The sequence below is a fragment of the Rissa tridactyla genome, chromosome 9 (assembly GCF_028500815.1).
Source record: "Rissa tridactyla isolate bRisTri1 chromosome 9, bRisTri1.patW.cur.20221130, whole genome shotgun sequence".
NCBI lineage: Eukaryota > Metazoa > Chordata > Aves > Charadriiformes > Laridae > Rissa > Rissa tridactyla.
Window position 1 is genome coordinate 20,294,419 of NC_071474.1, and position 26,808 is coordinate 20,321,226.

Consider the following 26,808-nt stretch of genomic DNA (forward strand, 5'->3'; position numbering starts at 1 on the left):
TCCAAGGGCATGAATAAAGAAATAGAAAATTCTAGAGATTTAATCTATTTGTGTATTTTAAAAAAGCCCACAACCATTAACCAGCAAGGGGTGAGAATTAATGTTGAAGTAAAATTATTTTTCAAATCTATATACCAAAATAATTCTTACAGGTTTTCCTCTCTGAAACACACTTTATTCTAATTAGAGTAAATTATAAAAAAATACTTCTTCCATATATTGTGAGGGGAAAGTATCAACTTTGCAAATTTATACCAAATATTTCATGACTTCTGCTAGAATGCTTTCTGTGTTGTACTTTTACGCATAGTCTGTTCAGTGTGTCTTACTGTATTGACTAGTAACGTTATTCTAGAAACTCTGAATGTAAGGGACTAGTGCTAAATGGATTAAGACAGATCAAAGGTTTGGCTCTGGTGCCTATGTTCCAGAAATACATTTCATCCCTATTTAAGGGGATCTGAGCCTATTTTTTTTCCCTGCTTTCTAAGGTTAATGGGTGTGCAAAAGCAACTCTTCACTCCCTTCTTCATTGCATACAGATCATCATGAGAGTCATTCTGATCTGTATATGTCTTGAGGTATGTTTTCATTAGTATACCCTACAAGAAAATGTGTATTTTAAAACTCATGACGATAGCACAGTATTACCCCTACTGCCAGAACCAGGCTTCTTAAAGCTTAATTCTATTGATAGATATTACTCCACAAAGTTACTTTCTATTTGGACTGTTGAAGCTGGTTGTTTCAGAAGTAAAATCAACATTAAGTAACAACATCTAGTGTCCTCTATAAAGTAAGCATCCCAGCTTGTTTTATACAGTCTGACATCATGTTGGAGGAGGGACAGTGAGCTTTATGCCTCATGCACTCCGCTTTTGGTAAATAGGGCAACGTTTCTTTCGGTGTTCTACAAGCTGCTGCTTCCTTGTTTCCTTTAGCTTAATATTGTTAAAGAACTTGTGAAATACCATTACGCACAAATGGGGAAAAATAAACTTTTCAAAGTCCTATTGCTTGTTTTGTTTTTATAATCCTAGGCTGCTATCTTGTCTTACGCGTTGAGCTGATTATTGGTACTTGCAACAAATCTTAAGTCTGTAAGATGCATGACTGGTAATGAAACATGGAAACAATATCCCATTCTGCATGATTTTTTTGATCAAGAACAGTGGCTGTAGCCTGCCTGTGTTAGCTATTATAACCCCGCCAAAGATCACTTACTAACAGCAAACCCATTAGGCAACTTTCTGTCAAGTATGTCCTTCACAGAATACTTCTTTTACAAGGGGAAGAAGAAATGCAGCTCACATTTGTCAGAATTAGTACAATGTGAATATTGAAACATGCAGGTACACGCTTACAAACATTGCTTCTAAACTCTTGCTTACAATAAAAAAAAAAGTGCTGTAAACAATTTTAAAGAAGTTACTGTTCTAAATAGCACTTTAATGTGAGAGCAGCTGTATTTGCTATTTATGTCTTTCAGTCTTCGGGAGCTATTCCCTGAACTTTTTTGATTATTTGTTTTTAGGATAAATAGTAATGCTTATTTTAACATGGATTTAAGAAATTACGAGTTGCTGTATTCACAAAAGTCTGAATTCCAGCCACTATAAAAATGGAAGAGGAGTGTCTTTAGGTTCTGAAATGTTGTGTTAGTGAACAAAAATAAACTCTTCTCTGGGAGGGAAAAAACCAGCCCTTTGGATTATTTTCTTTTTTAAAATAATCATCTTTATCACTGGAGTGGTACAACAGTTTCACTAAGCAGTACTACTAACTACTGATCTACCAAATTATATCATGAGTCACAGGCAACATCCTGTAGGGGGAAAAAAAAAAAGGAAGATCGCTGTATTAAAAAAAATTGTGTTTCAGTCTAGGGGAATTATACCCACTTTATACAACACAAGAGGATGTTTTTAATCTTCAACATTTAGGGCATAAAGTAAAAACAGTATTAGAAAAAGGACACACTGTGTAGATGCTTTTGTAAAAAGAGGACAAATGATTAGGTATCAGGAACAACTAAATTAACACAGCAGTTTTCTTGTGGTTCAGTTCAATAGACTACAAAACCAAAACAAGCATAAATCTTCATTAATGCCTTTGATTAGGAAATATTTTCTTAAGCTCACAGATCTTTCTCAATACTTGGATGAAAGACTTCTTATTCTTCATAGAAGGAGTCTACTTCATTTCTGTATTTCTCAAGCACGGTGAGCCGTTTTAACTTCATTGTTGGACCTTAAAAGAGGGAGTTAGTCACAATAGCAGAAATAGGAACAGAAATTCCTACTCAGTTTGAGCTTTGGTTCCTAAGATTTTCTATTGAAGATCCTGTTTGGAAGAACACCTCCCACTCTGTAAGTGTAAATAACTGCTAAAAGTGAGAAGCAAGCGTGGTGGTATGTAAGGTTGCCTCCACATAAGCATAAGGACTTCACAGGGAACTGCAGGTAAGAGGGTGATGACTGACCACTACTACTTTTTTCATTAAAAATAAATAAAAGGCTTTTAAACAGTAATTTGGAAGGCTTTTAAACAATTCCCAGTTTATTCTAAGAGCCTGTCAGGCTTTCACTGTCTTGCTTCTCTCTTTTCTTTAATGAGAAATTTTCAGTATTATTACTGGAAGCTATTAATACCGTAATGCACAAGGAATTAACCAGAATTTATTGTTTAATTGCCCAAAGCAATCTGAAATTTATCTATGGAGCTGTACTTGTAAATGAGCACAGACTGATATATATGTACACCGCAAAAACTCTGATTTTTGTATTCTTTAACACATGCTGCATAATGGCTTTTTTTCTTTTCCCTCTAGTGGCTGTACCCAGAATTTGGCACAGAAAACTGTATTTGAATAATTCTAAATCAGCAGCCTCTTTACTGTGTGTATACCTCAATATAAATCAGTAAATCTTACCTAGTTCTCCCCCAGAAATGGAAAAATCTCTTGGCAGGACTATCCATTTTTGAATACAATGAACCCTATTAGTAGCGTTCATGTTAACTTTGTTGATTCCCTCCTGAATGGCCTGGTAGATCGCCTGGTCTCTTGTAGCTACAATCTCTGATACTTTAGTGGCTTTACTACCAATCTTCTGGCAGAAGTCTCTAGCTTGCTCAGTGAGAATGTCAGTGGGATCAGATGTATCTGGGTCCAGCACACTCTAAAATATCAAATGAAGTGAATCATCAAATGATCGCTCTTACAAGGCATTAAATGTTTCTCTAGCCAAGTCCTCCCTGACTAGTAAGAATCAAGAAGGCTCAGAATCAACACCTAAACATTCTGTAGGCCTTAGAAAGCAGAAACGCCTACAGATGATAGTGCTTTTCTTTCCACTTGGCTACCAAATGCAAATATTTTTGGCTTATATGCAGATGACATGAACAGACTTAAAATGTCTCAATGAATCGGGCAATAAAGTCCACCTATAGACCTTGAATTTCTACCATATTTTCAAAATTACTTGATTCTTACAGGGGAAAATTTAGCTCATCATTAAATTTAATTACTATGGTGTAATATAAACAGCGTGAGATAGAAAAACATTCTTTGAAATAACACTTCTTAAATTAGTATTTCTATTGTAGATAGGGAGTATCAGTTGCAGAGAGGTAAACAACTTTAGAAAAACTGAAGAGTCATTCACTATTGATGTACACAGAACGTGAAGGGCAAATATTTTAGAAAAAAGTGATTTCTCAATTGAAGAATATATCACAGCAAAGCTAGTAATTATTTTGTTCTACAGCCATCCTTCTTGTGTTGTATGAGCAGAACAAATTGCAGAGAAATGTTTCTGTTGGGAAGTCTGCTTCTGTAGGAAAGTTTCTGTTAAAACTGGTTTTGCCCATAACAAACATTTGTTGTCTTTGCTCATCTGCAAGAATAAAAGCTATTATTGTGCTCTGTTACAGAGACTTCTCACTCTTTCAATATTTCTTAATTAAAAATTTGCATTTAAGTAAAAAAAAAAAATAGGTCTCCTGTATAGGAGAAACAGCAGTAAACGTGTAGCTGTTTAGCAGATCATCTAATCATAAGAAGTTTACACCATCAGGATTTGGTTTGTAGTTACTATATATTTTTTTCCCCCACTAACATCCCCCTATCTAATTTTGGGACTTTTTTTACAAACAGTTCGAAATTATTCTTGTTTTCTTTGGTGCAGGTATGTAATTTCACTGAAATCAATATTAAAACTGGTGTACCTTTAAGGTCAGCAACATTGACAGAAACTTCTTTTTATCTCCAATCACCATAGCGTTACTAATAATCGGGAGTTCTTTTTTAACAGCATCTTCAATTGGAATTGGAGGCACGTTTTCACCTCCAGCTGTAATAATCAAATCTAGGCAAAAAAGAAAGGCTATTAGTTGAATTGAAATAAATTCCAAAAATCAGGTTAATCTCTGAATCGACACACTTATTCTGACATAAAGAATAAGAGAAATTTTTTTCAAAGGTAATGTTTTCAAAGAGAACAAAGCCTATTAATTAATTATCTTCAAAATAGAAATGCTAGCATTTTTCAAATATACGCTCAAGTTCTCCATTCTCCCTCAGTACAACATATTTGCTCCAGAAAATTTTGACATAATCCAGAAACAGGTCAGTTATTCTCAAGGCACTGTTGCATAATCTGGAATTTTTCTGTGAGCAATCATCTCTTCCAAATTAGCATAGGATTCACTATTTTACTGTTGCTATCTCAACAAAAAGTAAGTTCATTGTTATCATGATTAAAACTAATTCTTAAAGCCACCAAGAGGGGTCAGACAAAAACAAGTTACTACTGCAGGAAGGCTCCATAAAATCAACACGGAAAGAAGGAAAAGGAGCGTGAGGAGGAAGTAAAGATCCAAGAGAGGAAGTCTGTAGTGGAAGTCGTGATTCCTGCCCTACTTCTGACAAGAGGGGAGTATAATGACAGACTGGAATTGTAATATTTTTAAGGATTTGTAAACAATGGCAGTGATACCTTATTCTATTGATAAAGAAACGTGCACTATCATTTGAATGCATTTGTTCTGAAGTATAATACATATATTCATTGGAATTTGAGTAATATCTAAGTAAATTCCAACTCTTTGCTTTCATTACAGTGGTCACTTCTCACTGTCCTCAAATAATAGTCTTTGCGGCATTTCAGAACATGCTTCAACAAATAATGCAGACAAATGGAATATCACTCCTTTGCGTAATAATGCAGTTGATTGTGTGCACTAAGGATTGGGTTGGTACCTGATCCCTGTCAGCGATAAACTTGAAGAATTTAGATGCAGTCAAAGGAATATAGCATCCTTTTAGCAGTCACAGGTTTGGGTCCTACTGTCTCTACTGCTCCATGAGAACTATGATGAGAAATAACTTCCAGTCTATACCCAACATTCTGGTATGGAATAGGCATCGATCTCCTAACTATAAAAATTATTTCTCTTGCTAATCAACACACTGCACACATTTGAGGATGCACAACTAGGATTTATAGAACGAGAGACTTTTGTCAAACCACAGATACATACCAAAGTTAGCTGTGTATCCAAACTTGTCTAGGTCTATTTTTTCCTTTCATTCCACCATCCTTTTGCCTTAGTCCTGTCTTTGTCTTAGATCAATCTCCCCGGAACTTCATTTTTCACTGTCTGAGATGTCAGCTTTTTCCCAGCTGATCCAGACAACTGTAATAATTGTAACAACTTTTTCCACACCTCTACCAATACTGCCCCTGTACGGACTTCCCTAGCTACATCTTTGTGCTTTGCAGCTAAGGAGTCCTAAAACTCATAAGACCCACAGAACCAAAGGAAGTCCTGTTTCAGTCAGTAGAAGAAAAGCTTCTTTACTACCTTCTATTAGGTTTTACCTTATTTGGACTCGGTTTTAAAACTTCATTGAAACTAGACAGACAGTTATTTTATCCCAGATGGTGTACCTGTCTTGTAATTTATAGTAATTGCTATCAGTTCAGCAATCAAGGAAGATGTAAGCGAAACACAAGTGTTATGACAGAATGAGACTAGGAGTTGCTAACTGCTATGCTAAAGGAAAATGAATCAGGTAAGAAAGCAAGTTAAAAATCAAGATAGCTGTATTTGGTGGGGGCTATTAATAGTATTTACTTAAGTCCTGATTCCTAACAGGACACTATGTCATCCTATGACATAGTCACTCATCTGTGTTATCTCCCTAGTGATTCATCATATGTTCTAAGATGATAGTTACTCAATTATTAAATATTCCTCAGTTACATCTCAACTGTGACCAAGCCGCTCTGAATATGTGTCATGAAAAAAAGCTTCTAAGTAAGCAAGTAACCCGTCTTACTCACATGAGACTTCAAGCTATGTCCTGTCGTAATACCTGCTTTAACTTTCCCTTCTGCTCTCAAGCTTCAATACTAGTCTCTGCAAACACGTCACCTAAGGCACCAGAGGAACCTAGCTCTGACCAACAGCAACAACTTTTATATAACAGAGGATTGTCTCTTGTCACTGTCTAAGCATTCTAATGTGCAATTAAGACAATTTAGTAAGATTCAAAGGGAGACCAGACAGCTTAATGAACCATCAGAATCAAAGACGACACATTAAACCTGCATTATTAGTTCATATTATTAACTGTAATACTGAATAAAGGTCTGAGAGATAAAAAGCCACACTGTAGGAACTGAATCAAGTCCACCTATTGCAGACCAGAGGGAAACCTTTCCCGAATAGGACACACCATGGTTTCCTCATAGGAAAGTTTATTTTACCTTCCTACTAGGCCAATGCTGCTGGCATTAGAGGAAAGACACTTAATTAGATGGGCCACATCTGACATGTGACTGAACAGTGCTGAACAGTTACCACAAACATGAAGCAAGATTTTGCTTATTACCTTTAATCCTTCCAGTGACATAGAGAAAGCCATCCTTGTCTAGTTTTCCTAAATCTCCAGAATGCAGCCACCCATCCTCATCAAAGGCTTCTTTTGTTTTGTCTTCCATATTTAAATAACCCATGAAAACAGTCCTTCCCCAGAAACAGATTTCTCCGTTGCCTTCTGTATCTTCGTCCACCAATTTCACTTTGCAGCCAGGTACTGGTTTACCACAGCTATTGGAAAACAGCAGAAAAAAACCACCAGGAGCACGGAAATAGTAAACATAATACTGATAAGACATCTAACATGCTAAATCCCTGAACTATCAAAATATTAGTGACTGTAAACAACACCCTGCTGTAACTGTTCGAAAGCTATAGAATACAAATTCACCGAGGCAGATATGTTAGAGTATCTAAGCACTTTCCAGCTGTCTATCTTGCCCCGCACTTCCTGTTTTTTTCCCCCCTCTGTATCTTCAGGCATAAAACCACTTTTGTATTTGAGGTTTTGCATTTGGAGTCTATCCTACCCTGGGCCAGGGCTAGGATATACATCAGATTTAGTAACCGTGTTCTACATATAATGCTGTAGATCACTTTCAGTGCTCTTGGCGTGGCATGCTATGGAGGCATGTGTTCAGCCTCTGATCTGGAAGTTATTTTGCCTCCCAAAGTCACAATAGATTGGCAAAGCATTGAGAGAAAATAAAATAAGCGATAAGATCTTTGCTGAACTTAGTAAAAACTATTCTCATAGATATAATGAAATATACCATTTAAAAAAAAAAAAAAGTAGTAAAGTTACCTGTGCTGCCTGTAAATATAGGGCCCAGATAGGCAATGTGGGCCTGTGGTCTCACTCATCCCATAGGCCTCATACAGGGTGATGTTCAGACCCAAGAAGAAATACAGTGTTTCTGTATTGAGAGGAGCAGCACCAGAAAAGTGCTTCTGACAGGAAGAAAAACCCAGTGCATTGCGTATTTTTGCAAGCACTAAGTAGTCTGCTAACCTTGTCCAGAACTGCTTTAAATCACTGCTGAGTACAAAAGACAGAAGAGAGGGAGACAGTAAGCCAGAGCAACCTATGAAACTTCCAAAACAAAAATCAGACACAAATTTTGTTTAGAGATGTATTTGCCATTTGGTTTTAGGTGTTGACAAAAGTTACATCAGTAAGAACAGGTTACACATTTGTCCTTTTTTCATTTATTCAGTGTCTTTCATTGCTAGTGAACTCCCAATTCCTGAGGCATGTGAATACTGACAATACATAAAGAATCTATAAAAACATGTTGTATAAAACAAAGCTCTTGTATTCCTGATTCTTTAGGAGTTAAATGTGTCTCTGAGAACGTATACCACTAAAATCTGAAATTTGGAGGACCTATCTAAGAAGCTGAACGATCCGACGAGCAAAGCAGTATCACTGAACGATCTTTTGGAGTACCATTTTCTATAAGCAATTTCACCCTTCATTGTGCCACGCTTTCAAGAACTTTGGAGCAGGAAAGAATTGTGAATTAGTTAATATTTGAATTTATACGACATTCTTTATATGGGTAATCTTATGGAGGAAAACACCAATGTTATTCAGAACAGAGAGAATGTACTTAAAGCTCAGAGAACTCATGGGGGGTGTTGCTGAGCTTCTGTGTGCAGATGAGCTGTTATTACTCACATGGTGCATACCCCAAACTGTCATGAGCCAGCCTGTCTGGGCTGCCCCCTAAAATTCCCCTGCTCTCATACACCTCTGAATTCATGCCCTTTCCTCACACCAGCAACTAGCGCTTGCACAGTCACATGGTGCACTGCATCAGGAACTCTCCCAGCTGCAAATTAACCAGTTCAATTCACGGAAGGCACAGAGCTGGAGGACGTGTTAGGGGGAGTATGTTCTCAGGGAGGATGGAGGGACACTTTTAACAGCCACCTGTGTTTAAAATCAGCCACCGTAATTGATAACTACACCCTCCCTCTTGCATTACATTTGTTGTAATGCCAGGCCAAATTTTACCCATTTATATTGAAGAGTCTCACTGATGCTTAATAGTTTATTACAAGCAGATACCTACTTTCAGGTTGATGGAAATCTCACTCATTATAATACATACCTGCTTGAGCAGTTTAGGTTTCTCTCTAAACTAAGTGACATAGCCCACGACAGGATTTTCTTCTTCATAAATCCTGACTGAGCAGAAGCATCCTTTAATTTCTCCATAATTTTCTCCCATACTCTGGGAACTCCCATGTGAGATGTTGGCTGCACTTCTTTTAGCGTGTCAATCAAGCTGCCCTGTTAAAATCATTAAATCATTTCAAAACATTTCAAAAGGTCCAGAGCAGTGATAAAGAGGTTTGTTGATGAAGCCTGCATCTTGCAACGCTAACATGTAGAACATCACTAAACATGTAGGATATAAAGAAGGACTCCTGAACCTACTTCAGTCAGACACATGCACTAACACGTGCCAGCTCTGACACATCGGGGAAGGTATGTATACAAGAAGAAAAACACACCAGTGGTTTAGTTCCTTCTGCCTCCCTTTCCTCCAAAAATTGCTTATACTTCTTTTGCTTTGGATACATATTCTTCTGCTTTATTAGAAGCTTATGGATCTGGATTATATATTTTAATTTAATTCTTACAATAATGGGGTCTCAATCTTCATCTTCTGCACCTCTTCAAAGAGGTGATATTCTCTCCTTCAGAGAGATATTCTCTCCTTAGGATGTGTTCTAAAAGGAAGAAGTGCAAGCTTAATCAGGTGCAATACAAGGCAGATACCTTCAGAGCATCTGGCTCAGCAAAGTAAACTTGCTCTCCCCATTTGATTCCAGTCCACAGGTCATATATCTGTGCAGCTATGTGGCTGAGTGGGAGATAACTGACTATAGACTCCTGCTGGACCTCCGCAGGTTGCATATCTCCTGCTCTGCTGCAATGTGCTGATGTCCAAGTTATCTGTTCAAATAAAAAATAAAACACATTAGGCATGGTGGGTTTTTAAGGATCCTCATGCTGCGCTAATGTAACTATGAAAAATCTGTGCTCACAGAAATTGCTGAAGACATTGCAATCTTTGACAACGTAGCAGACTGATCTCAGAAGATGCAGTTCAAGGATGCTAAATATGCATATATTCATTATCAGAACACAGCATATGGAAGACTCACAAATATATGTGATGGTATGGGAGGGCAGAAGATATACGTGCACAGCAAAAAAAAACACCACCACAAAACAAAACATACAAAAACGAAACAGCTCTTTCTCAGAGGAGTCTGTAATCTAAAATGGGTAGGGCTGGACACAGAAATGAGATTATTCAAGATGGTAGGGAAGAGATACAAATTACATACAATACTTCTTATCACAGTATGTTCCTGACAGCTCCTTTTCTTTTTAATAAACTAGAAGGTACGAGGACACATTTAGTCTAAGGAAATACAAATTCTCAAGAGAGGTTTTTAAGGAGCAGCATGCTGTCAAGGCTGGCCACTCTAAGTTTAGATGGCAGCATTAGATAAGCGGCTATGGGAGACTGTATTACACAGCAGGCAGAATGGGATGTCTTTGAGATGTGGCTACATTGATTGCTTATCCTCCTTATCCAAGCCTCACAGCACGCAGGCACACACAGCAGATCTGTGTGGGTGCATATATGACTGACTCAGCATTGGTTTTGCACATGGACAGTGGCAAACATCTTTTGACTAAAGAAGGTAGCAGCACAGTTACAGGCAAGGCATGTTTTCCACTGTTAGTCAACATAAAAATAGCCTGTTTGTGATCAGCAGCCAGGAATAGTTTGGCAGCTAACATGGAAATGACACCAGACTCCTTTGAGATGGAAGAGCATAGGATTTGCAATGTCAGATCCGTCTTTTTGTCTAACAAGTCCACTATGTTCTGCTTCCAGACACTACTGTACCGATTCCCTGCATTTGGGTGAATTGCTCCTCACAATGTGCATGTCTGCAATAGCTTCTGCATTATTTTAAGAGGAGAGGCCACAACTTAGACCAGCCTTTTCACAAGTTGCCTATGTGTTCAGAAAGGCTCCTCACCACTTTCCACTCCCGCTCAGCCACCTTAAAAAAAAAATTAAATTTATAAACCCCCAAAACAACTACAGTCCAGATCTTTGCTAGCAGACCTCTGAGGAAAGTCCTTTTTTGCAAATGACTTTGCTTTTCTCTATCACTGGAAAAATTTCTGTTCTAAACAATGCAGGTAGGACTATTTTAAGTACCAGGACTATGCACTAGAGTTGTATTATCGTCCAGTGACAGATGTAGGAACACAAGTCTAGGAATATAACAATGCCAAAGTAAAAAAAAAAACCAAAAAACAAAAAATACACACACGCACACACATCCATCCCTATTTTAATAAAATTTGCAAAAGTAGTCTATCAGGCAGTTTTGACAGTGGTTGGCTGATACATACGATTAATTTTTTTAAAATGACCTGTGACATCACCTGAGAGACTTTATGGCAATCTATGAATTATTTTTATGAAAATATGCATTATATCTCACAAGAAAACCAGTGAATAAAAAAAAGAAATACTCATGAACTGTTCAACCTGGTGAAGTGCCTGTCTGAATGGAGTTTCATTCTCTACCATACTTATACTTACCAGAAACAACCGACTACATTTTGAATATTGCTTTCTAGTACACTACCCATGTTTCAAAAGCAAAAGGATTTCAAGGCTCCTGTACGTACCAGCCATTTCAAAACACAGGCATAAACATCCTCATACTTTGCTATTTCTATGCTAAAGGAGAAGCCTAAAGTACATACATTGTCATGACTCAGCATGGCTCCTTTCGGCTTCCCAGTTGTTCCGGATGTGTATATCAGTACACAGCACTGATTCGGCTTTTGGGAGTTAATAATGTAATCCAAAGTAGCATCAGGTATGTCATCTCCCAACTCCAGGAACTCTTCCATCTAGAACATGTAACAGAAAACACAGGACATCAAATGGCTTCTTACAAGTGGGAAAGATGCACTACAAAAACAGCAGAAGAATTCAGTGCCTTGCTCTGAACATGTTGCCAAGGCAAGTTTTGCCAGGTCTTGCCTGTGTAAGAAATAGGATAGGACTAGCTTAGAACTTTAAGTGTTAATTGCAAATAGGCTATCTAAAATTGTGCTGCCATGTGTCTTTTCAGGATCTAAGAAGGAAATGGTAACACTATTCCTCCTCCAAGATGGATACTACAGACAAGTCATAGAGGCTAAAATTCCGTTACTATGTCACGCTGTTAGAATGATTTTGAGTCTTATTTAAAGGAATCTGGATGTACTGTTTTTAAGTAAGAGTATACTTGTGCATTCTATCTATAATTCTGTCTCCTCTATACAAATATAAATATAAAGCAATTGGATGAAAGCTGCTTTGCAAAAGCATCATCATCTAGATGTGTGAATGTTTGCCCAAATTCTCTGCTATTTTATAGCAAACAGAGACTATGAGGCTGGTCACAACTTCCATTCAAATTTGGCTCGATCTAGAATGAGCTAAACCTTTGATGATGCTGGACTTTTGTGCCGCACAAATTGGCCCAGAAGAATGCTGAACCTGATCCTCTGTTATACTGGCTGCTCCCAGACACTTCTATTGCATGCACCTGATGTGCTGCTATGTGTACCATTGACTTTAATGCTAACTGAAGACTCAAGTATAACATTTTTTTTTTTAAGAAAGTCAATAACCAAACTGTCAGTTTCCCATTGGAATCAGATGATTGATACTGTGCTACAGAATTGTGTTATTCAAATGCAAGATGCACCACCTCCATTCTTCAATGATTTCTTGGGGATATATCCAGGACCACATAGCAGTAAATGGGAGGATGCGAAGGACAGCAGAGGTAAAAAAGGAGAGTCTGTGCTTGAGGGGGAATTCAGTGTTTCCTTCAGACCTCTGCCATTGCCAGTGTGCTACTAAGGTTACAGTAGTTATCCTCTGAGGCACCTAGATTTCCTCTTTTTTGGGTGGCAAGGCTGTTCTAAGGATTCTTCCAATTACCAATCACCAGTTTTATATTTTCTTCAAACAAACCACATCTCTGAAAAGAGAGGCAGTGCAATGCACAGCTCTGTAGCAAGCAGAGTATTTCTCACATCCCTTCCCACAGCATGTGGCTGCATCAGTTTCCCTAGCTCCTGGAAAGTCTGGAGGTGTCAAGGATGTAATTGTTTCTACGTGACTTAGCAGTTGTTCCTGTTTTCCTGACCTTAATGAATTCTCATACTAGAATGTGTTAACCACTGTGAATCTGTTGCCTAGGCTTTGTTTACTGAACAGTACCTGCAACAGACAGTGTTCCCATTCCACAGAGTGTGAAAGGTACAAACAAACAGACACACACATTACTGACTTCACATTTGCCTTCTGGAAACAGGCACTGACCAACGAACTAGGGCTCTGCCCTTTCTGCAGCAACTGCTCATTACGTATTAGCTGTCAACTTGCAACACAATTCCCTTTTATCAAATGCCATGTGGTTTGGGTGGTTTGCTTTACATCAAACCTAATAAACAATCATTTCTGCCTTTGGTGGTGTGATCTCTGGTTTTTCCTTTAGACAACAAACTATGGCAGCTGTCAGACACTCTCGCAGCTACACTTCTCCATTGAGAAAATGTGTCCAACATGACACCTGAAAAGGGGTGTTTTCAAATATATCAATTCTCAGGCATTTAGGTTTCAGCAACTGAATGTTGTTGCAGAATTAATTGCCAGCACTTATTCCTTTTACTAAGAAATATAAATACGAAGACCATCTTTGTAATAATCTTTTTATTGTACTGAGATCCAAGGCATATGCTATATCAGTACATACAGTATTGTAACCGTAACTGCTTATTATTAACAGTAATATGTTATTCAACACAGCAAAAGAAGCTATAATTAAAACAAGCACAGAAGATTTTTTCTTGTGTACCTAGTAACCCCTCAGATTATCAAAACTGCAAATATTTTAAAATATTTCTACACTGTTCACTCTTCATTAATATCTTTTTTTTCCCCCCAAGTGGAAATTTTTCAGCCCAGAATCTGATAATCTGTAGCCCACTTAAAACTCTGCTTTTTGTATTCTTGTATTCTTCCAATTATATTTTTTAAATATATTGGAGTAACACATTTACAAAAATCTGTTCTGCTTACAGTCCTCATATTTCTTAAATTAAAGGCTGTACTTCTACCACTCAGAAATTTCTGATCCTGGCTTTGTCCCTTTTTTACCATGCGATACAAAGATTCTACATATACTAAGCAAATGTGCTCCTCTGTGTAGTGCATAGTTATTTTTCTTCACCTGTTGCCTGTCACGAGAAGTATCTGGTGCAAACAAAACACAACTATAATCTGTAAAAGTACAGGCATTTTCATGTTCTTGGATCCAATGTAACTAACCACAACTGAAGTTTTCACTATCACCAGTGAAAAACTTTTATTTTTAACGGTTTGAGAGTACACATTCCCACCTGAAGCCTATAAGCATTTTGTTAATCCAGTCAAGTAAAAATCCAGGAAGACACAAGTCAGGCAGTTCAGCAAGGCAGGTCTAATTTTAAATGTCAAGTATCAAACATCAAGTTATAGGTAAATTAAACAGAAAAGCTGATGAAGCTTTTGAACGTGTTTGCTGGAACACAGGAATGCATTCTAAATGGCAGACATTTCACAGATTAAACACAGTAGAAATTCATCAAATAAATAATACCTCGTGAATTATAACTGTTGTAGCATTCACATACCGTATACAAATTCGGGTGTCTCTCTGGAATGGAGTCCTTATATAGCACAACAGCTTTCAAGTACGGCAAGCGATTCCAGATCTGTCGGATTTAAAAAAAAAAAATAAAATCTATATTCATTATTCATATCTTGGGGGTGGGAGGGTGTTCCACTAAAATACTGCCAACACTGTAATGGCTTGACAGTCACAAGAAACCTCCTGTTTCCCTCCACCCTCAAATATTCTCCCCTAAACTCACAACGAACTGGCTCAAAAAAAGAAGAGGTGTGAAGGAGACACTACACCATGTGCTCTAGAAAATCCAGTTTCAGTCAAAAGATTAAAAAAAAATACATATATACGTGTGTATATATATATATATGTATATCAGAAATGGCTCCTCTGCATCCTTACTCATAATGCACCAAAGGGCCCATCAAGGAACAGTCCAAGTCAAGCTAGAAGCTGACCCTAGCCGCTGTGGTTACCAATAAAGACAGAGGAAGTCCCTCAACAACAGCAAAAGCTGTTGTTAAACTGCTAAAAAAGCGTTCTACCTCCTTAAAGAAAAAAAGGAAAGGAAGCTAATATACACATTTTTAAAGATAAATAAAAATACAAAGCTGCAGGCTTACAGGCAGACAGCAACGGCTGCTGCTTTCAGTAGTTCTTTCTCTGCTTTTCATGGCCTGCAGAGAGCATTCATGTCGCTGAACTTGGTGGGACCCAGTGTCTCATAGGTGCCTTTGAATTAATCACATTCTGAACTGACCTGATCAACCTGTGCTAACACAAAGGCAGCGGCTTGATGGTAGCCATTATGTATATACCATTAGAAGTAACTGAAATGTTATTTCAGTTTAGGGTTCTTCCAGAAAAAAAGTTTCAAAAACCCCTCAGTTATGGCTAGAAAATTTGAAAAACATCCACGGATGTGTTCTCTCTGGCAGGTACATGTTTTTGGCAGAAAACTCCATATGGAGAGCCCCCCTGCATCAGCAAACAGTGCAGTCTGGTGCAAGTTTGATGACTCAGCTCCAGCCACGGGCCTCCCTCAACGTCTTACTGACAGACAAGCCCTTCTCAGGGAGCTCCCCTCTGCTCCTGTGCTCCTCCTCCCAGTCATGCAACAGGGATCTTTCCCTCAAGTTGGTTTTTCAATCTGTCACCCTTGCAGAAACCCACTCAAACCTGCCAAAGAGTTTTGTCAAAATTGTGGCTGTTCACTTAAAGAGCCTCCTCCTTTCTCACTAAAGTTTCTCATGTCAACCACCATGCTATCAAAGTGCAGTTAAACCAGTGACCTTAATGGTTAATGACAGAAGCAGGAAAAGATGACATTTTGAAAGAGGAAATTCTGAACACTACCATCCTTATTATTTATATGGAAGGCCTTTATAAACTTGCATCATCCTGATCTCTTCTATTCAATTGTTATGTGTTTTTCCAAACAGAATCAAGCGGTGATGTTATAAATATGGGATTAAAATGTGGGGGTTTGATCCCATATAGGCAAGTCTGCAGTGAATCTGCCAGTGAACTCTGAGCTGGAGAGAATGAGAACTGCTTAGACACAAGCCACCGACACTATAGAGAACAGAGTTGCAAGTTACCCAATAGCTTAAACACCAGATACCAAATTTCTGAATAAGAACACTCCTGTGAAAGGTTTCACAATACAGATAGTGCATATGGTATTTGGGACCAATTCAGCATTGAGAACTGGGAAAATTATGATTTTTAAGTAACCATTCAGCCACCTGGTACCTGCATTATCTTCTCCAATTGTTTCTGATTTTCCACAACCATGATATTGGTTTTGCTGTCATGAGCAATGTAGTGGCAAGCCTCTGGAGAATTGGTTGTATATATTCCTGTGACAATTCCTCTGTATCAAAAATGTATATATATAAAAGAACATATATTTATATACATAGACACATTATATGCACTTAGTATCAAAAGAAAGAGAATAATAGAGATCAGATGAAAGCTGAAAGAGTATGAAGATGTGGAAGTAAACAGCAGCGCAGCTGTCATGTTTGTTCCAAGTATTCCGATATACATGAATATCTCTGATATATGCATATTGCAAAAACTAATCTCTGAACTCTATTCAGTAGAGGATGCCGCAGGCTAAGATTCAGCATTTTAACCCACTTGAGGCTACATGAGAGTTAGCTCAGGAAGTGGTAAAAAAACCCACTTATGTCCTTTTTCTGTTCAAGCTGCACACAGATACCAATTTGAATTTCACTGGCACAGAAACAGCTTAAGAGGCAAAATCTAAATTGTATAAACACGTATCAGGACATAAGGAATCAGGCTAGTTAGTATTGATCTGTCATTTCGTCTACTTGAACATATCTCGCTGTAGACAAATATTATTAATATAAAACTGTGAGTCTCAGCTGTTTCCTACATCTTCCAGTGATAAGATACTGTACAACAGCTTCTATGTGACTGTCACAGTTAAGCCCACAGCAAACAGGGTCAATTTATGACTGTCTGGACTATTTCAGATGTACTGAAAGCTGTGAGACTCTAGTATGTTGCTGAACATGCTAATCAGCTGCAGCACAATTTTCAAGATAGGACACCAAATACTGATTTTCTACATTTCCAGACCTAGCAGAACAGAAATCCCCAAATCCCCCTTGAAACCAAACCAAAAAAATCTTACCCAGCAAAAACAGCTCCAACAGCTGAGATGAACCATTCTGGAGAATTAAATCCAAGGATTGCTACGCTGTGGAATCGTTCAAGACCAAGCTTAAAAATAATAAGCATAAGAATATTTAATATAGGCACAACGGAGGGCAACATATAGCATGAGACATACATACAAACATAAACCAGGGTTTGATTTACTTATTATTTCTGTATTGACAAGACATGCCCACACACATCTCTGTGTTGATATCTAGAGCAAAACCAGTATTTATCAACAATTAACGTGATCTAAACTTTCCACTACCTTCTCCTGTCTGGCTGAGCTCTGCTGTCCAGAAAGGCCCAAAACCCAGAACTTTTCAGCGTGAACAAGAGCATAATGAGTACTAACCTTATGCTAAGTTTAGAACATTTTAAAATTTGTCTTTATCTCACCAAATTCATGACAGTGCTGCTTTCACCTATTTTTTTTTCCTAAATCTTAAGGCCTTATGCTGACCTTTGTACTCATGTCCCAGTGAGACACTGTAACACAGCCACTCTTCACTTGCAATCAAGTTCCCTTGAAAGCAATGTTATCTCTTTGACCAAAACCAATTTTCATCATTATTAGTTCAATAAAAAATATGAGTGCTGACCTTCAATTAATGGGAGAGGCCTCTTAGGTTGTGTTTTGGATTGGGTCTTTTTGTTTTGTTTGTTTTTCTTGTTGTTGAGGGTTTTTTTAAGGAGAAAAAGGGAGAAAAAGGAATTGGTATTGTTTCCTGTACCTACCTTCAAGAAGCTCTTAGCCGCTTTCCTGGAGATGCAATAATACTCTGAAAAAGTTATCTTCTCCCACTTTCCATTCTTTTTGCTGGCCAAAGCATTAAGGGATCCATATTTTTCTAGGCTCTCCTTGAACATCTGATGAACTGTTATGGGAGTCTGCGGACATGAGTTATCTATTCTCAGTCTGACTCTGCCATCAGCAACGGAAGTCCACAGAGACTCTGGAAAGTAAAGCATTCTCATCAAGGTACTCTATCATTGAGAAATACCGTCTGACTGTGTACCAAAAGACAAGAGGATTGAGTAAAGACTGCAGGACTAAGCACAACTCTGGCACTTCCCACCTTTTCAGAGACAGGCATTCCAATTTTATAACTATCCAATATGTCATGTAGAAAGAGAAATCTTTATTTCTTAGACTTTGTTCTGCATCTTGAATAAAAGTGCCACCATACAGAATTATGCTGATCTTCTGTGTGTTACAGTCACACCACCAATTCCAGAAGAATCTGTTTGCCCATGCTCAGCCCTGCACAACCCACTGTCCCTTCAGCTAACGGAGTAGCTGGTGAAGGCTACAGAGATCTGAAAGATCAGAAACCTCTGTCCCTGTTCAGCATCCAAACTCCTTTTGCTTGTCATAGTTCTTTCCTCCCTCCTTCCCCTCCAGCTATTCTCCTTCATCCTGCCCCTGTTACCCACTACTTCCCACAAGTTTTTTTTCCTTGGTCATCCGCCCTGTGTTCTAGCATGTATATCCACTCCACTTACTCCTGTTTTGCTCTATTTCCACATCATCTTTCACCTTCTGCTCTTGCCTTCCTCACCCTGTCTTTCTACCATCCACTTTTCTTCCCCTGTATTTTTCCTCCCTTTCCCTGACAGGACACAAACACAGAGCACCAACTAATGTCCCTTGGCTCTCACCACTGGTGCCAAGGACTGGGGCAGTCCCTGGCATTCACAAGAAGTTACTGTCTCAAAAGATTCTACTTGGCTCTTGCAAACCCAGCAAGAAGCAGGCTGTGTACAAATACACTCCCGAGAGAATCTAGGGTTAGTAAGTTGGCAAAACTTCTGTGAATTCTCACAAGGAAGTAAAAAAAACAAAAACCACTTGTGTCTCCCCTACCAAACAGTGAGTTCCCATATTTCTGAAGAAAATAGTACAAGAACATTTTAATAACGTTTTTTCCTTGGATTTACTTTCATAAATTAAGAAATATTTTTAGCATAAACATTACATATGTATATATATGTGTGTGTATATATATATATATATATATTCCACAGAAAGGTGGTAGAAAATTTCAGACCAAAGGGCTTAGGTTTGTCAGAATTAAGAGTAACAGAAAATAGGACTTTGAAGTTTCTGAAACAAGTTAATAAGCACTTTTATTACACTTCTGGAAAATGAAACCATAAAGAAAGCTCAGTTGGAATCTATACTGTTTCCTGGTACCTCAGTGGCTGAAAAAAGAAGTTCTAGAATGTTAAAAAGTACAATATGCTTCACATCCATCTCAAATGCTATTCCTCGAGTTGCTTCCCAGAGGGCCTGGAAACTATCTCTGAGCATTTCTGGCAATATATGAACACATCAACCATAGCTGGATCCACGTGAGCGCTTTAGAATACATCTGCAGCCTCCCTCAAGTCAGGCTGGCAATCTGCACAGATAACCAGAGGTACAACAAGCTATTGTAAGCTCACAAATATATAGAAAAAAAAGCCAAAACCAACTTTCCTCTTGCGGCAAAAAAGTTTTATTACTTAGCTGTTTAGAAAAGCTCATTCATAATCAGCTGATAAAGTACAACTACTAAACTGAAAAGTATCAAAACCAGTCTAGTTGGCTGCCAGTATTCTGTGAAACTATTTCTGAAGATGTTCCTGACTCACAGTCTTGCATCTGTTCTCTTGAAAAACAGAAAGTAATAATGACAGCAATAAATACAAATAAAGCTGCTTAATCTCCATGTGCCTTCATTTTCTCAGGTGTAAACTGCATATAATGATTTTCAAAACATAGGTGTGGAGCTTTGCTTAGGTCAGTGGAGGAAGGGCATCATAAATCCAGACAGTTTAGAAAACAGGTAGCTGTGAAGGTAGCTAGGTAATAGACAGACAGACTTTATCAAAGTGTAAATAGTGGCACCCAACAAATATTTTATGAGTAGCAAAGGTAAAACAGGTGTTTCTGCACTTAACCCCAATCCTGGAGTGACAAGGATGAGACATAAGACCTGTCAGAGACAGAAACTAGTGTTAATCCAAATGCTTATTTTCTGCAGTGACACACCAAAGTCCTGACAAAAAACTTCATATGATGTTCTGGTTTCTAAACAAAGACGGCATGGATTGCAGGTGTGATTGGGCACAGGTTGAAAACAAAATCATACCATACAGAGCTAAAATACAAAATTCTATTCCCTGTATTATAAAAAACACTCCTGAACACAGAGTATCTCTCCTCAAGGGAACTGGAAATATTAGCAACATTGCTACAATAACATTACAAAAGTTGCATAATGACTATATTTTCACTGCAAACATACAGAAGATAACAGAATAGTTTCCACAGAGAAGAGTGAAACGTCAATCAATCATTGCAATATCTACACACAGAAACAAAAAAATGTACTTTGAAACTGGGTCTCCTTTTGCTTTTCCTTATACAGTTTATTCTGGTGTCAAAAAGGCAACTTTGATTCATACCAAAGACTAAGAACAGAATCAGTTTCACAGGGACTCAGTGAATCACCTTAATAATACACAATATATATTGCAAAGGAATATAAACTTGAATGCCCATTCTGATGGACCTCTGGGATGTATGAAGGAGATTGAGTACTAGCTGAAAGGAAAAAAAAAAAAAAAAGAAATACACTAATCCTACAGTTTAAAGCTAATGCATAAATACAACTTTCTCTCTATTCACTACCTGACCTGCAAGTATCCTGTGGCTGCCTGAATGGATTTGGGAATGTAAATGAATTCTGATGTTTATGGAATAACAAGTCAGAGCCATATAAAATGCAAAAGAACCAAGGTCACCCTTCAGACACGTAAACAAACAGATAGGCTGATTGTGGAATGGCCCTGCTGCATGACCTGAGGAACTCCGAGTGATATTCTGTAGATGTGCCCTGAGAAGCAAGCACTAAAACAATAATTTAACTTCTGCTTGAAACTGATTCAAATTTAACTCACAAAACAGTATCTTGATTATATGCCAGTTCCTGCAAAACATCACTCTGCTCTAATGACGACAGAAGGTATTCAGCTCTTTGCTGGAGGCATTTCTGACGGACAGTAAACATCCCAAATTCCACAGCTATGATGCCATCCCATTCTGCTGACAACACAAATACATCATTCCTCCTCTCACCCATTATTTTTTAATTTTCTTCAAGATGTCTGTGGCCCTGAAAGCTTAACTTCTTTTTAGTAAGAGCTGGAGCTGAGTCCATACAGGTTGGGGTCTGAGAGCTTGGCATCTGTCTCAAACTTCCCCTTGTGCCGATGAAGAGATTAAACAGAAGTACAGAACTACTGAATTTCAAATGAACCTGAATGTATCAGCCAGACTATATAAATAGTGATTCTTTTTAAAAAAATACACAAACCAACTTCCTGTTGCTTGCCTTGCCACAGCTGGGGGAGGAGGAGTGTTTTCTGCTCTATTATCAGTTTTCCACGATAAACATGAAACTTTAAACTCTTAAACAGAAAAGACCAAATAAACAGCAGAAATCTTTTTAAGTTGCCCAAAACACACACAAATATTTCAGTTCATGGAAATTCGTACCTTTTTCATTGGAGGAAAAGGGAACATTTATGAATTGCAACAAAATATACTGCTCTTCACATCAGTAAACTACTACCAATGTGGATCAGAGAAATAAGATGGCCTCCAAAGAATGCCTCTACAAACTGACATAGAGGGAGTGGTTCATCAGGACAAGTACAAAATAAGCTTCATAACAATACTGACGCTTCTAAAACTGATTACGATGCACCAAAATGGAAGCGTGTGGAGTGCGTAATCAGGAGGAAACATCACTACAGAAACATTGCCCAGGCATGCAGGAATGGAAAGTCTGAACTCAGTTGGAATTGAAATTAGTGAGTGATGTGAAGAGCCACAAGAAGGGCTTCCTCAGGTACGCTGGCAGCCAAAAGGAGAACCAAGGATATCATGGGCAACTTACTGACATTGGACATGAGAAGGGCTGATGTACTCAGTGCCCTCTTCACCTTGGTCTTTACTGACAAGATCAGGCTTCCTAGTGGCAAGTGAGAAGTTTTACCTATAACAGCAGAGGAAGATCAAAGTAAGGACCACTCATACAAACTAGACACATAGAAAAATGTTGATAGGCCCAGATGGAATGCTTCAGAATGTACACTGAGAGACCAGGCCAAAGTCATCGCAAGGCTGCTCTCCATCATCTTTAAAAAGCATGGTGATCTAGTAAGGTCCTCATGACAGCAAAAAGGCAAATGTCGCACCTGTCTTCAAAGAGGGGAAGAAAGAGGATTCAACTACCTAAAGGACGATCAGACTCACCTCAGTCCATAGGAAGGCTATAGAACAAACTCTCCTAGAAATCATTTTGAGCTATAAAATGGTGACTGAGACGAGCCAGAATGGACAGACTCAATTCGGCCTTGGTAAATCCAACCCAACTGCCTTGCATGATGAGATGACTGGCTCTGAGATGGGGAGAGCAGTGATATGTTGTTTACTTTACCTTTAACAAGGTTTTTAACAAGGTCTCCCCGAGCATCCTTGGAAGGTTTGGACCAGATGGAGTTGGATTAGCAGGTAGACAAAAAATTGGCAAGAACAGTCGTTGAGAACAGTGGTCAACATTTCTAAGTCTAGCCAGCAGTCAATTACAAGTGACATTCTTTGGGGGTTAGTCCTGAGAACGATACTGTTTAATAACTGCATTATTGTCTTGGACAATAGAATGCACCCTCACCAGCTTCAAAGATGACACGGAACTTGAGGAACTGGCCAACATGCCAAAAGGCAGGGTTGTCATTCAGACGGACCTCAGCAAACTGGAAGAATGGGCTGACATAAACCTCAAAGCTTGAAAAGGATGAACATAAGTCTTGCACTTGGGGTAGGGTAACCCCGTGGAACAGCACAGACTGGGTGCCAGCTGGCTCAGAAAAAAAAACCCTGCGGTTCCTGGTGGGCAAGCTGACTGCAAGTCAGTAGTATGTCTCGGTGGAGATAAAGTCTGGCTAACTACATCCTGGGCTACATTAGCAAGATTATAGCCAGCAGATCAAAGTGATTATTTCCCCCTACTTGGTACTCATAAGGGTGCAGGGTGCAGCTTTGGAAGCCACAGTGCAAGAGAGAGATCCCGACAAACTGAAGCAAGCCCAGAAGAGGGACTCCCAGACGGTCAGGGGCCTGGAGTGTCCCATGTATGAGAAGACCCTAAAGGAGCCGGGTTTCTTCAATCTGGAGAAGATAAAAAATGAATATAACTGCAGTCTGCCACAGACTGAAATGCGGTGCTATAAAGAAGACAGATTCTTCTTGGAGGCACACAGCAGAAGAACAAGAGGCAATGGACATGAATTACAGCAAGGAAAATTCTTGCTGGATACAGAAAGATAATTTCACAATGCGGGTGACTCAGCCCAAGAAGAGGGACTGAGAAGCTGTGGAATCGCCATCCTTGAAGGTTTTCAAAACTCAGCTGAACAAAGCCATGAGCCCTCCTATGAGCAGAAACCTGGACTAGTTGCCCTCCAGTGGTCTTTTCCAACATATATTGTTATTCCATCAGTATAAAACCAGCATGAACAAGTTCTCTTTTAACTTTACGCTGGTTTTAAGCCAATGTAATGCTTGCTGCCAACAGTAAGGTTACTCTGGATTTACGTATACAATAGAAAAAAACCAAAATCTGGCCTGGTTCCACAGAAATGAGCTTCTATACATTGGTGGAAAAGAATGGGGAAAATTATTCCAGAACAACCTCTGGTCCTCATTAGATAAATTTACTCCTGAGGTTGCAGAACATATCAATTATAAAATGAGAAATACAGTTCTGCACAACTAGAAAACAGCAGAATCTCATTCTTTTCTCTTGATATACAAAGTAGACCCACCTCAACCAGACACTGAGCTTCCTTCTCCTGAAAGATTTTTTTAGAAGCTTTTGACATTCAGTCCTCACTTTACCACTCAGCTTCTGCATAGCTGCATGATGTTTCCAAGTCAAACACTGCTTCTCATTTAAATGGATACCAAGTAGTGCCACAGATTCCCAAAGTCAAACGAAAGTCAAAAGCTAACTTAAATGGTAAGCTCCTGATTCATCAACTTAGAAACATATCTAAACACAAATAAGGGAAGTGCTTAATTAAAATGGATGGGGTGTGACATGTTTGCAGGAAAATTATGATGGAACAGCTGGAATGGCTTCTACCCTCAGTTGTTCACCTCACCTTTCTTCCAGAGGCTGTGGTCACCTCTGCAGGAGTGGCTGAATGGCATGTGCATTCCTTCCTGAGCACTGTGGTTTACAGCCCAGCATATTACTCTAAACTGCAGCCAGCAGCAACCTCTGGGGGAGAAGCAGGGCTGATAGCTAACAGCATTAACCAGCGTCCCAGATGATAAATTCTTAGAAAAATAGGTCAGAGCCTTCAAGAGCACACAAGCAGGTATGCCGCAGAATCACACCGTCAGGAATAATCTACGTATATAACGTGTGTCACAAATAGTTCAACAAAATACCATGAAAACTTGAAAACAGAAGTTAATTACCACCTTTATCCATCCAAATTTATTTCCTGTGTACTGAAAAACAAAAAGCAAATGGCTAGCAGTTAAATTCTTGGAAATAAACCTATTGTGTATCAAAGAATTGCCTTTTTAAAAATAAATTTATATGCATACAGGTATATATTTATACATATGTATAAAGCGTGCATGTGAGATTCCTACACAGATTTGTTATTTCTTCAAAATCCACTTGCAGTCATTGCTTTAATTGCCTCATAGAACAAATATTCCCCGTTTTAATGAGCAAATTTAGAGCTGAGCAGCAGCCTCACCAAGGCAACAGGGAGCTCCCTCAGGGCTGCAAACCTTCCAAAGAACCTCGGAAAGTTTTGCCAATAAACCTCTTTTAAGCCACATGGTAGCACAACTAGGTTAATTTACCCCTGAAATTGGTTTAAAATTACAGTAGTATGCATATGCTACAATGCAACACAGAACTGACCAAAGTATAGGTATTCCTTTACAGCCTCCAGTTATTACAGTATGCCAAATCCTCAACAGTTCACAGCTGGTAAGTAGGCTGTGATGCCAAAGGTAACACAAGAATTGCTATGATTTTCCATGGGATCAGGCTATTTTTCACTTTTATCTAGTAATCATCTCAAATACAGACAAAACTGAGAGAAACTATCGAAATCATGCAAGTTTATAGAAAGCTCATGAAAATTTTTCAGTTGCCCCAATTCACTTCAGTTTAATTTTATTTTTGGATGCCTCTCCTTATTGTAGCCCTGAAAAAATGATCAGTCATAGCTTGCTAGAATAGACACACAAATTACATTAAAAAAAATTATAAAAAGAGCTCAAATCTCCAAGGATCATCTTTCACATGCTTACCTGCTGCCTCTATGCCTTCATCTTGGGTCTCCTCCAAATGAGGCAGCAAATCTCTGCAGACAGTCTGTGCATCTGTAAAGGTTCTAAAGGAAAATATACCTGTTAAAAACTTATGCAAGAGTAGGACCCACTATAATATATCCAATATATCCAAAAACACAGTTTGCAAACACTTAGAAATACAAACAGGAGAAAACAGAAAACTCAGAGGAACAAAGAACATTTTGCCTCTTTGTTGCCAACTCCACTACAATCAGGTTCAACAGGGAAATGCCTTCACTCTAAGGATGACATTCTTATTTCATACAGTGGACTTTTGGCTTCAAAATCATGGAATATACCAGATGGAGACGCTAATTTTGCTTATCGACAGAGAGGCCGTGAACAGTGCAAGTATAAAGAATGAGTTACCAATCTTAACCTTGATCATACTGCCACTGTACTAATATCACAATACCTTGTAAATTATCACTGTTGATACCTGTTGAAGTCCTAAGGATAGGATTTTTTGTTGTTGGTTGTTTCAGTTTTTTTAAGGCTAGGAAAAGAACGAGATTCAGTTCCTAATAATAATAATAATAAAAGTTTCTCAAAAACTTCACCAAAGCAACAAATTATCATTACCACATGGACAAAATTAAGCTTTCTTGGCTTATATTAACCAGACGAAGTTTAAAGCACAGATAATACAAACTCAAAACCAAAGTCTGTAAAATAATAGACTATGAAGGATTATATGAGAAAAAAAATCTAAACAATAACTAAGCATTTAGAAATGACTGACTGCATAAAGCAATGCACTGCAGATTTTTTAATTTAGCTCACTTCATTTAATAGAACAAGGGGTGGGAATTGGCAGCGTTCAGAGGCCAAGAACAAGTCCGGATTACCTTCATTCCCTCTCAACAAGTACAACAGAAGAGTCCTCAGTGAAGCTCAGTAAGTCCTTCCCCTCCACAGTGTAATAAATTAACTCAAAATGTAGAAAAAGAAAGTCCAAACAATGCCCTTCCCAGCTTTCAAATAAATAACAAACAACTTAAAAGCAATTT

The 26,808-nt window shown here is 38.4% G+C and overlaps 1 protein-coding gene across 3 annotated transcripts in view; it reads right to left on the reverse strand.

Moving 5' to 3' along the window:
• Positions 1–114: 114 nt before the first annotated feature.
• Positions 115–26,808, reverse strand: part of ACSBG1 (acyl-CoA synthetase bubblegum family member 1) — a 34,995-nt gene continuing 8,301 nt past the window's right edge. Inside the window, exons 2-14 of one of the 3 annotated variants that reach the window (XM_054213398.1) lie at positions 25,757–25,839; positions 18,100–18,317; positions 17,336–17,424; positions 16,420–16,540; positions 14,672–14,752; positions 11,702–11,851; positions 9,677–9,853; positions 9,003–9,184; positions 7,691–7,924; positions 6,899–7,116; positions 4,228–4,367; positions 2,933–3,179; positions 115–2,250 (exon numbers count right to left, since the gene is read on the reverse strand). In XM_054213398.1, coding sequence (XP_054069373.1) covers positions 2,174–2,250; positions 2,933–3,179; positions 4,228–4,367; positions 6,899–7,116; positions 7,691–7,924; positions 9,003–9,184; positions 9,677–9,853; positions 11,702–11,851; positions 14,672–14,752; positions 16,420–16,540; positions 17,336–17,424; positions 18,100–18,317; positions 25,757–25,839 — 2,017 coding nt within the window. In that variant the 3' untranslated portion in view covers positions 115–2,173. Of the gene's footprint in view, positions 2,251–2,932; positions 3,180–4,227; positions 4,368–6,898; positions 7,117–7,690; positions 7,925–9,002; positions 9,185–9,676; positions 9,854–11,701; positions 11,852–14,671; positions 14,753–16,412; positions 16,541–17,335; positions 17,425–18,099; positions 18,318–25,756; positions 25,840–26,808 lie in introns of those variants that run through there. The other 2 variants (XM_054213396.1, XM_054213397.1) reach the window with 2 other exon arrangements.